The sequence below is a fragment of the Merops nubicus genome, unplaced genomic scaffold, assembly GCF_000691845.1.
Source record: "Merops nubicus isolate BGI_N331 unplaced genomic scaffold, ASM69184v1 scaffold10503, whole genome shotgun sequence".
Lineage (NCBI taxonomy): Eukaryota > Metazoa > Chordata > Aves > Coraciiformes > Meropidae > Merops > Merops nubicus.
Window position 1 is genome coordinate 15,148 of NW_008596887.1, and position 12,199 is coordinate 27,346.

The window sequence follows — 12,199 nt, forward strand, 5'->3', positions numbered from 1 at the left end:
CTTTTGTTCCCCCTATTAAAAAAAAAACACGTGTTCATTGCTCTTTGCTATTCCCATGGGCTGAGGCTAGAACCTGAATAGTTTATAAGTCAGTGTTATGCAAATGTCAATCATATCCTTACTCTGTTTATTTCCAGTATTTACATGTTTATTTAAGAACTTGCCATTTCTTTTAAGCCTTATATAGCCAATCAGGCCAACAGGGGTCTAAAGGAACAGAACACTTTATTAGTGATATGCTTAATACAGTTTTTTTCCTCTTGTAGATGCAAGATTTACGGAATACAGAAGGAGCCCAGTATAGTTCCCATCCTCAGATGGCAACCATGAGGCCAAGGGTTCAACCTGCAGATATTAGGCAGCCAGGAATGATGCAGCATGGGCAGCTGACTACTATTAACCAGTCCCAGCTCAGTGCACAGCTTGGTTTGAATATGGGTGGAAACAGTGTTCCTCACAACTCGCCCTCTCCACCTGGAAGCAAATCTGCAACTCCTTCACCATCCAGTTCAGTCCATGAAGATGAAGGAGAAGATAGCTCTAAGGTAGGCTTAGATGCTAGGATTACTGTGTAAATGGTGGATATGTTTAGGACCTGCTAAATGAATCATATGGCCACAGGTGTTAAGGTGATTCTTCATACGTTGTTGTTGGTTAACTGACGTGAATAAAGAGCTATGAATACAGAACTTAATATTTTCCAGTCAATTCTTCAAGCAGCTTGAATAAATGACATCACTTCGCTTTGTGAGGGCAAACTGAAATCCTGTAAAACACTCAAAGAATAGCCTTTCCTTTAGAACTTTAGTCTAAAGGTTGAGTTTTCTCACTTGCATAAAAAGGATGTTTGTTCCCAGTTAAAGATCAAGTTACTGCCATAAAAAGTATGAACAGTCTGTATGTATCTGCTAGTCTTTGCTACTTGGTCACAGGATGAGTAAACAGAACATCACAGCAACCAGAACAGGAAGATCCTCTATGAACTTTAAAAATCTCACCTGGAAAATCTTGAAGATTCATTATGTATTTATACTTTAGGAGTTGCTGACACTCCATCATCACATATTTAAGCTTCATTTTAGTATCAGTGCAGGCATGAGGTAACAATAGTAATTTACATAATACATTTCTTTAAAGGATAAATGTCAATTTATATAGCATGTAAAATCCTCCCAAACTCCTGAAAACCTCCCCAAAATTACACAAGTGTATAATTTTAATCTTGGAGACACAAAAGCTGAGACACAAAAAGATTGGGAATGAGCCTAAAGTCATTGCATGAACCAGGAATAGAGCATACAGAAATTGAGAACCTTTTTAGCTCTGTTTTATGGTCACAGTAAAAGAGCAGTCGTGTTAGAGCAGTCATGTAATGTAGCATGTACCATGGCCATGTCCTGTGGGGCAAAGTTGCAGACTTGAGAGGAATAGGAAGAAAACATATTGTAAGTCACTGAGAAGGTATAATCCAGTCAAGAAATGTAAGTCTGATTTGTTTTCAAATTATATTGTTTTTCATGCCTCAAGCTATAAAATAATCATGTAATTGGAGACGTATGTTTTACTACATTTTGAATAAATTCTGATTCAAAAGTTTTATTTCAGGACTTTCCCCTCATTTCACAAACTTTAGGTTTTAAAAATTACTGAATAATTCATACATTTTAAATGAGAACTTCCTTGCTGAGGGAGACTTTAGAATACAGCTATGTAAAAATAATTCCAGGCAGCCTTTACCTTTTGCAGAATAATTTATTTGCTACTCCTGCCACTCTGCTAATATTTTTACATGTATTGGTGGGAGTGTGCAAGGTGCTTTAAACTTCTGGAGAAAACATCCACTCGAATAATTAAGACATCCTTTCTGCTTCTGTCAAATATTTCAGTTATTTAATCCATATTTTTCATGTACTTTTTCACTGCAAACACTTTGTGCCAGAAAAAGCGCAGGGTTCTGGTTTCATGCAGACTGTACTCCTCTGAAGTTTTCAATAAAGAAATACTTGCAGACCAAGTAAAACTTGGTCCTTTCTTTGTGGAAGCCAGTTTATAGTGTTCAGCTTTTAAGTAAGGTTGTTTTGGAAAACTCCTTAAAATTCTCTCATGCTCAAAGCAGAAATAGATGAGAAAAGGCACAATACAGAACACAAAATTAACTCCAGCATGCTGAAGTTGATACAGTGCTGTAAAATTCAATAATTACAATTTTTGTGCTCTGATAAATGTTTTAAAGGATATAAAATCTGATTAATAATGATTAATCAGAGCAGAGGGCTTAAACTGGTCTCTAAGTAGCAGAGTTTAAACTGCAAGCTTGGTGAGGGGCAGATTGTGCCATATCTATATTCTGTAGAATTTCTTAGGTCTTTGTGTAAACGCCTGAAGTTGGCCACCATTGGAGATGGGCAGTGGGTGGGTACACCTAAACCTACGCTGTAGTTTCCATTGTAAAATACAAGAGGGTTTGAGTAATCAGTGTAAGAAGTTAGAGTATTGCTGTTGTTTACAATTTAAACCTCTCTACTGCGTATCTTTCTGTCACGTTGCTCTTCCTGGAAGCTGCAGATGAATGGATACAGATACTTAGAAGAAACCAGGTTTCTCTGGAGATCCTTCACCCCGGCCACAACAATATTAAATTTTTTCAGAGCTGCTTTGGAGGGAGCCACAAGGGTTCTTCTCACTCCAAAAATACTCCTCCCAGTGAAAGAAGGGAGCAGATGGGGACAGAAAGGGATAAAATGGTCGGAGTTTTTTTCTCTTGTGAGAACCTCTATCTTTTACCTGAATATAACTTTGCTAAACTTTGACATTTCTCTTTGTTTGATAAACTATCATGTAGACGTGTAGTATTACTTAATAGAGCAGAGCCAGAGCTCGTTAGTCAGGCCTTCAGTAGAACTGAACATGTTGCAGTCATGTAGTAGCTGCTGGAGCTCGTCACGTTTGAGCAGCTTCATGAAGTCAGTAAGATGTTCCTGCCATGAGGACTGTGTAAAAAGCAGCTCCCTCTGAATTGACTGTATCGTTAATGGCAACATTGACGTTCTCCCTGTGTAACCAGCAGGAGAAGATGTTTGCCTACGTACCAGCATTGATCAAAAAGACAAAGTACATTTTCAAATGGAAAATCACCTCAGTGTCAGGTGACCTCCCGTAGTTTATACCAGCTGAAGGCTCAGCCTTACGTGTGAAAGAGAAACCACAGCAGATTTGATAGAGAAATCCCTAACAACTCTATCTAGCTCTATCCTGAGAAAAAAAATTACTGAAATTTCTGTGCCATTTTCATGTTTCCATGAATTTATAGAAAGAGGATGACAGCAGGGATGAACAAATAGGTATGTTGTATACATCTGGACTAAAAGTACAGTTGTATCCCTAGTGAACCACTGATTTGCATGCATGGAGCGAATTATCATTTCAGCTTAATATACATATTCCAAATGCCAGGAATAAAGAAACTCTACAAACTGATGTAATTGTTCATGTACTGATTTGCTTGGATGTTCATTCTATGGTAAATGTTGAAATTGTTGTAAGTCTTATCCAGCATACACAGAACTTATGGCAGCAGATGCTAAATATTTTCTGGCGATGCTCATTCTCATACAGACTCTTTCATACCGGCCTTTCGGACTTTAAACATCATATATTCCCTTGCATGAAAAAGGGAAGGGAGCTGCATTATAGAGGGCTTGGTTGCCCTACACACTGTTGCTCTAGAAGCAAGACAGCTGAGGTTGACCATAGCTGAGGTCTTGTTCCTGAGATCAGTGGCAAGTTGAATAATTCTAAGGCTATGTATATGCAGCTGCAAGGTCTGTGGAAATGTGAAATGTCGTCTCAGGCCAAAGATATTTTTTCTACAAGAGGTGTTCATCCCTATGCCTCCTTAATTCCTCTAAATCTACTGTGTGGGACTATGGTAAGAAGAAGAAGAAGAAGGCAGAACTTAAAAATCAATACTTGTAAGTAACTATAAAAACATTCTAAACAAAGCGACCACTTACCACGTGCTTTATCCTGACCACCTCAACACTGGAATATTACATTTCTGTAATTCTTGCCATAATTCATACTGTTGGATCGTTAAGCATGTATTCAGTTATTGCCAAGCATAATTATGAGCTGCTGGAAGCATTAGTAGTTTGCAAATATGTGTTTCTTCATAGATGGATAACAGGGTTTTCTTCCATGCTCATTTGAATATCACTTGTGAGAGAATTTCAAATTTTATTTAGAGGGCAATAGTGAGAGGTTTGCAAGTAGCAAAAATTAACTAACAGAAACACAATTACAAAAGAACTGCTGCAGCATATTCTCTTTATGTAGTAGAGGTTTTACAATATTTACTTTATATGATAGGAGTTATAAGTAGAATTCTATGTTGTCTGTTCAGCCTATTATGCAGATGGTGCTTGATTAAAATCTATTTTAAACTACAGCGATTACTGCAAGATAGTGTGCATAAAACAGCTTTCCTAGCTCCATTAAAGGCTTTGGTACTATTGCAGTTTATTTTAAATATGCTTATAGACACTTTCCAGCTTCTCAAGGGACATTTGGATATCAACGATGTGCCTTACTTGATAGTTTTAAATCCTACTCTAGATATTCTTGTGATCTATTATGTGTGCAACATGGTTAATGTACACTTTTTTAAAGTGAAAGATTATTGCTTTCTTGTGATAAATAAGTTAAATACATCACCATAATTAAGCAATAAGCCATGACAGGAGGTGGATTACCATGAGCTAACTACACCTCCAGGGATTTGGAGGCACAAGACTATGCCTAGCAGAATATATATAGTTTTTATTTTATTTCCCATCTGTCTCTGCTTTGGTGGTTAGAAGTGGAGTCTATGAAGCCGATATACTGATGGGAGCATAAGGTGGGCCATCATCTCAGCCATTTGCAAGGTTATTAGTACCGAAATTCTGGTATTCTTTTAATTTTGTTATTTTCATATAAGACAAACAGAATTTCCCATGTGAGTACTCTCTTTTTAGCAGTGGGATTTTGAAGTCTCTTGATCATTCAGGTTGGAGAATAGGACTTTAGAGTTCATCTTAGAACCACTTATCAGAAGACTTCTTACACAAGTTTCTGCAGCATATCGCTGAGTTTAAGGGTAGTTTAAGTAATGTGATATCCTAATATACAGGATTTTATACTTTTAAATCTGATTGGTCCAAGAATGCTCTGAAAAGAGGAAAACTTTAGCCAATAATAGAGGCAAGATTTTAACTATAGCCCAAATTCTTGTCAAGCTTCCTTGCCCATGGAGTTTGCACAGAGCTGCCTGAAGAGTTTAGACTGATATTGCCAAATTAACTAGGGAGCCCTAGTTAATTACCATTTAGCTTTTTGTGTTTTGTGTACCCTATTCAGTGAAATGATAGCAAGGCACTAAAAGTTGGACAGCTTCATAATGAGTAGCATGCTACTTCTTGCTTTCCATATTTTCCAACTGCATTAACCGTCTATTAAAAATTAATCAATGATAACATACTTCTCAGGAAACAAGCAACTTAATTTTCAAATTGTGGTCATCACCTTGTTGATGTGCTTTGTAAGCCACAGAGATCCAGCCTGTTAATCACCTGGGCCCTGATGGACATCATGCAGTGGTGTATATACAGTCATAGAATTGTTTTGGTTGAAAGAGGCCTTCAGGATCATCAAGTCCAACTGCTAACCCAGCACTGCCAGGTCACCACTGAACCATGTCCCTCAACATCACAGCTACATGGCTTTGAAACCCCTCCAGGGGTGAGGACTCTACCACTGCCCTGGGCAGCCTGAGCCAGGCAGGGACAACCCTTTTGAGGAAGACTTTTTTCCTAATAGCCAACCTAAATCCTCCCTGGCACAACTTGAGGCCATTTCCTCTTGTTCTGTCATTTGTTCCTTGGAAGAAAAGACTGACCCTCACCTCACTACAACCTCTTTTCAGGGAGTTGTAGGGATTGAGAAGGTCTCACCTTGAGCCTCCTTTTCTCCATACTAAAGAACCCCAGGTCCCGCAGCTGCTCCTCACAAGACTTGTGCTCTAGACCCTTCACCAGCCTCATTGCCTTTCTTTGGACATGCTCCAGCCCCTCAATGTTCTTCATGTAGTGAGGGGCTCAAGAGAAAGAAAAATAAATAATCTAGAAAACATAGAGAAATATAGAAAATAATATAGAAAAATAAAAAGGTTTTTTGCTGAAAATGAGAATTTCCAGCCATTTTCCTCATGCAGTTCCACTGATTTGAAGACCTGTGTTTTCCTGTGTCCCTTGATATGTATTATCTGAATTATTAAAAAATAATGAAACAAGGATGTGATAAAAGTCACGCCTAGTAGGTCCGTAGCCCAGAGCATACCTTTTATGCTCTTGATCTTCTCCTACGTCAGAACAGTGATGATGTACAATACTCTGGCCATGCCAGCAAGAGAAAAAAGCCTTTGACCCCTCTGCTAAGATCACATGTCATTGCTACAGATACAGTGAATTAAGTGATCATATCAGGAAAAGCTGCTTTGCCATGGAGTTCCAATCTGTGGAAGAATCAGAATAGCATCCCTTTACGTGCTTGCAAGTCACCTAAGAATGGTTTGGTCATCAGGGTCTCTGAGCTGTTCAGTGGCAAAGGGTAGTTGCATTTAACAAATTTGTACAAAGGCTCATTTTTTTCAGGTGGTCCACACAATGCCCATGAACTTTTCTTCATATACCATTCTTCTTTCACTCCTTTCCTCAAACCATTTGATTTTACAAGCACAGAGGAAAAAAAACTATGCAGCTAAATCCAGATGGATCAGAACTGATCCTCCAAAGGGGTCTAAACTGTCTGGACTGTTAAAAATCTTTGTTTCTTCAGAATTTAATTATAAGGTGTGTGGTGGAAGGTCTATAACTTGTTTTATTCACAATCAGATTCTCTTCAAGTTCCCTGGAGGGTGTCCCACCAGTTGCAGTGGAAATTGGCTTGAACACTAATCTGAGGTTGTTCTGGGAAAGGGTGAGGATAGGAGAAAGGTAGAAATGACAATGTTCCTGCTGTCTGCAGGTGGTTCACGTGGTTGAACTGGTGGTCAGGCAATAATGAAACTAATTTCATTTCAGTTTACTCATTATATGCATGTTGTAGCCATTAGCAATAAAATGTAGAAGAGTTGAAAAGATGACCAGATGAACAATAATTAAGTTCATAGCAATTATATGAAAGCAAAATATAAAGCATTTTAATGGGAAAAGTTATGAAATCTGGAAAACTTATGAATTTTAAACATGTGACTAAGTCAGATGGTGTCAACGTTTGGACTGTCAAAGATGACAACATTCCTTGTTTGCATGCAAAATTAAAAATCTCTGTATATCACAGAAGCTGTAACAATGGATGGACTGAATTAAATTGGCTTTTTTAATAGTAATTTGCTGATTCTGTGTTACAGGTCAATGGTGGAGAAAAGAGACCTGCTTCAGATATGGGAAAGAAACCCAAAACTCCCAAAAAGAAGAAGAAGAAGGATCCAAATGAGCCGCAGAAGCCTGTGTCTGCCTATGCATTATTCTTTCGAGACACTCAAGCAGCCATCAAGGGCCAAAACCCCAATGCCACTTTTGGTGAAGTCTCTAAAATTGTAGCTTCAATGTGGGACGGCTTAGGAGAAGAACAAAAACAGGTACAAAACGTGCTGTAGCTCAGAGGCTTTGTTTCAGGAACGTGTTATCAGGGTCATCAAAGCACTGTAGGCAGCTTTGTTTGCTGGAATAAAACTTGAATATATTCCATCTAAGGAATCTGATTTAAAGAGGCTGAGAAAAGGAGAGTATCGTTCAACTTTTTGTGTATGAAAGCACAAAAGGGGTTTTTGCTGGTTTGGTTTGGGTTTTTTTTTAGTTTTGGGGTGTGACACAAGCTTTAGGATTATATTTAGGATTGTTTTATGCCCAAATTTGTGGGCCTGAGATTTTATGACAGCATTGCCCTGTCTGTGACAGTGTGGTATATGGATGGGTGCTGGGCTCACATCTCCTGATCCACCAGGCTTTTATGAAAGGAATTAGAGATGTGTTGATACAAAGAGACCTACAGTGGACTCTGGCTAATCAACAGTGTTCTGGGGTAGCTTCCAGCATACACTTGGGCTGTGGAAGTCACATTCCATAGGTACTTCCATCTTCCATGGAAAGGCTTTAGTTCTGCAGTGAGGTTGGCAGAGCTGGACCTGAACCTTTTCAGAAATCCTTCGGAGTCAGTTAGGTGCTATGTCAAAGTGGGCAACTCTGGAAGCTCATCACGCCCATGTGGTGACTGTTGGCAAATACCATTCATCCCCAATGTAGCACATCATTGCTCTTCTATCATTACTGGTTGCATTTTGACTTTTTACCTACTTTTGGGTAGGTAAAGAAATAGGAATTTTGAGAGAGAAGCAAATACAGAGGGAGGGGATACGCTGAGTGAGAGTTATATTGGCAGCAGGAGACATGGGTGGGGATTGGTGTCAGCACAGAGAGAAGGGAAAAGTACTGGAACAAAACTGCATCTCGTTCATTCACACTGAGCATGTTATTATAACAAAATTATAGTTAATAAGGCTAAGAATAAAAGGGAAATTTCTGTTATGATTGGTAGGTAAAATCATTTGGGCTTGAAAAAAATAAGGTTTACTTTGCTAAAGTGGATGGTGTAGATACATCTAGATCCCTGTTAAAAGTAACAGTGTAATAGGAATCAAAGTTTGATACTCGTGGACTAACAAAAAAAAAAAAAGCCTGTTATGTCTAGCATCCACCTTTGAATAAGGTCAGTACTTGGAAGGTTTAGCTGAAGGAACAAAAAAATTACAGATTATGCTTTGGTTAAGGTCACAAGGAAGAGGTTGTGATGCTCTTCCTCCTTGTCCCACATACCTGCCCGTGGGCAGGAGGGACAGTGCTGAGCCATGCCAGGAGTAGCCACTGCTCAGCAGTCTGCCCAAACATGCAAGAGCTGTCCCTGCTGTGCTTGGTCAGGACCTCCAGCCCAAGCTGAGAAACTATAGACTGTGGTATATGATTTAAATTCATTAAAAAAAAGAAAGGAACCTTGTCTAGAATCACTCCCCATGTTGAAACCTGGACATCCAAACACATCCCTCAGGAGTGCTCCAAGTAGTTAGGTCTGTATCTTGGACTCATCTTGCCTTCCTGTGGGATTGTGGATCCAAATTTTCCTGAAATAGTGAAAGGCAGAGACCTGGACTTGTCAAGGGCCTGTGTCTCTAATCTTACATCTCTCTAGTGATGGCACCAAGCAAAAATTATTTATTTAGCCAGATCTTGTGCTTGATTTCCTCAACCATTTTTCATATTGACCCTTAAGCTGTGGCTGTTGCAGCTATGCAGTTTTTCCTTTCATAATATTTGCTCCACTTACAGCACAGAAAACTTGACTTCATGAATAATTGTTCAAGACCATATAATGGAAACAAACCTAAAAGTCTATAAAATGCACATTTCCTTTGAGCTTGTCATGTTAGTCATTCCAGCAGAAAATTGAAGTATTTCCATATAATTCTGTTTAAAAAGAGTTCATAAACCCCTAAATTTCCAACTTTAACTTGAATTTTCTATTTGTGGTTGAAAGAAATAATTGAATAAGTCCTACACTGGAACGGCAGAACAAAATTTATTTTCCTTATCTCTGTTGTCCTTAATTTAAGTTGGAACACAGCAGAATGATGTGTTATGGAATCCATATGACACATTCATGAATAAATAGCTGCAACTAGATTTTTAAGCCAATTATTCCAAGAGTTTGGGTTAGCATGTCTTTGTTGCACTTTGACTCATTTTGCCTATTCATTATAGGCAAAATTATTCATTAAAACTCCAGACCCAGGCCCTTTCTAATCTAGCACTGTACAAAAAGAATAAAAGATAGTCCCTATTTTTTTATAAAATGGCAATCCTATTTTCTAGAATAAATTTAAACTCATTCTTTATTCCATTAGGGATCTAATACTACAAAGTCATGATTACAAGACATCTTAACTGACTAGATAGTCTGTATTTTAAAGGCCTAAATTTTCAGATACAGAGCATTAGTCACTGTTATGAAACCTATGTCTCTGGTAGGAAAATAGGACTCTAAAAATACAAGTGATTAATGTAGCATTTGGAATTGGGCATTGAAGAAGCTTGAGAAATTAAAAAATAGTTAAAGAAACAATAACGTCATTGGAGGAATACTTTATTGATGAATTATACTTGCTGAAAAGGATTCAATTATCATAAAGCTCCTGGCTTTTATGTTTTGGAAGCTAATGCATATTCTGGAATTTAAATAGAATTATGTTTCCAAATTATGTTTCCTGAATTGGAACTCCTTTTACTATTTAAATAGTAAATATAAATGAATCAGAAAGTAGAACGTAATGTAACTATTGAGAAAGAAGAATAACCTCATGTTTTCATGCCAAAATGAAATCTTCTTTGTTCCTATGACCTGAGCCAGCTTTTTCTGAAGTGCATAGAATTCTTCTTGTCTTATTCCTGAAGACTGACCACAGAATAAATAAGGGTATTGGAATTCAGTGCAGTCACGACCTAAGGGCAGTATATGTATGTCCAAGCCTTTGCAACTAAATTGTGATAATCTGACAGATTGGGCTGTAGCTCGAAAGGGTTTGTGCAAGTACCACGTATGTTTTTCAAACTGTGAAGAAAGTAGGAAAATGTTGTTTGAGAAAATAGGATTTGAATGACCAAAAAGGAAACGTTATTATGAGCCAGATGATGGTGAGTGCGTTACTGAAGTTTGGGGGGAGTTATGCTTCAAGTGAATCACTCTCTGATGATCTTACTGTGAGAATATTGCAATTTATTAGATTAAAGCAGATTGCACTGTACTTCCACTCTCATTTTGCCATATGAAGAGATTTGCATTTTTGGGTCATATGCTATAACCATTTCCATTAATTTTGGAGTGTACAAGGGCCATTTGCAAATAATGCTGGTGTCTGCCTGTGTTTTGTTTGTCCAAACCTGTCTGCACAGAGGAATCTAGAAATGAAAGGGACTTCAGTGGTCACAGACTTGGTCATGGCTTCTTCTCAAATTCTGAATGGGGTACAGTAATTATCCATGGTCAGAAGAAGGAACTGGACATTTTCTTTCATTTTGAACACTAAATGTTCTCTAAAACCGTTCAGATTAATAAACCTGTGAATGAAAAGCAGCTGCAGCAATAGTTTGTTGAGGTAGAGTCTCTTCAGTGCTGTAGCCACAGCACAGGGATATTTTTAGTGGCTTTTCCAGTTCCTCTCTTACAATCACAAACACTGCTTTCTCCTTAGTCAGTACTATGCTTGTGTGTGTGTCCTGTTTTTATAGCTTATTTATGTACACCTTTGCCCTTCACACACATTTTTCCTGCGAGGGGGAGAAAAATAGCCCCCAGGAAAGGGAGTTCAGCATGCTAAATGGTCGAGTCTCTGGCTTTCAGACAGAACGCAGGTTCAAAGTGGGTAAAAAGGCTACTTAGGTCATTTTCTGTCCTTAGATGAAAAGGGAAAGTCATTTTAAATCAGCACCAGATGTGTGTGTACTAAATGAACCTTAAGTCTCTAATGGGAGTCCTAGCAAAGCTGTAATAGATGTGGCAAATCACAAGCAAAATGTTCATATTTACGTTAGTATAACTTTAAAACTTAAGCCAAAGACCTTAATAAATGTGCTATTATTCTAAAAATTGAATTGAATGTCTATTCAACATTCAACAAAATTAATCTCTGGTGTAACTTCAGTGGCTTAAATGGAATTCTAGCAAGAATTAATTGGGCCTCCTATGAAGAGCTTAGTGTGCATACGTATATGTGTATGTGTGTGTATGTGCTTCTGTGTGAGTACTTAAACATTGTGCTGGCCTTGCAGCAGGAAGAGGGATGGGTTCACCTAAAAGACCCAAAATTTAATGATCAGAAGAAGCTGGCAAAGTGACTGTTGGAGTGCTGTAACATATGCCTTCTTTCAGGCTGCAAAATTCACACACAGTGATATTAGCTGCAACAGTTCAGCTCAATAGCAACACCTCATTATTTTACCCCTCAGTATTTATTCCTGTGTTTGACGCCTCATGAAATTACTGTTAATGTGTTTATATAAGGGCAGATCTGACACAAGTGGGAAGAATTTAATTTCCCACTCATTCTTTCCTG

The 12,199-nt window shown here is 38.2% G+C and overlaps 1 protein-coding gene across 1 annotated transcript in view; it reads left to right on the plus strand.

Moving 5' to 3' along the window:
* The first annotated feature begins 244 nt into the window (after nt 1-244).
* The window catches only part of TOX (thymocyte selection-associated high mobility group box), a 43,939-nt gene continuing 31,984 nt past the window's right edge, over nt 245-12,199 (plus strand). The window contains exons 1-2 of the mRNA XM_008936523.1: nt 245-545; nt 7,448-7,678. Coding sequence (XP_008934771.1) covers nt 267-545; nt 7,448-7,678 — 510 coding nt within the window. The 5' untranslated portion in view covers nt 245-266. The remainder of the gene's footprint in view (nt 546-7,447; nt 7,679-12,199) is intronic.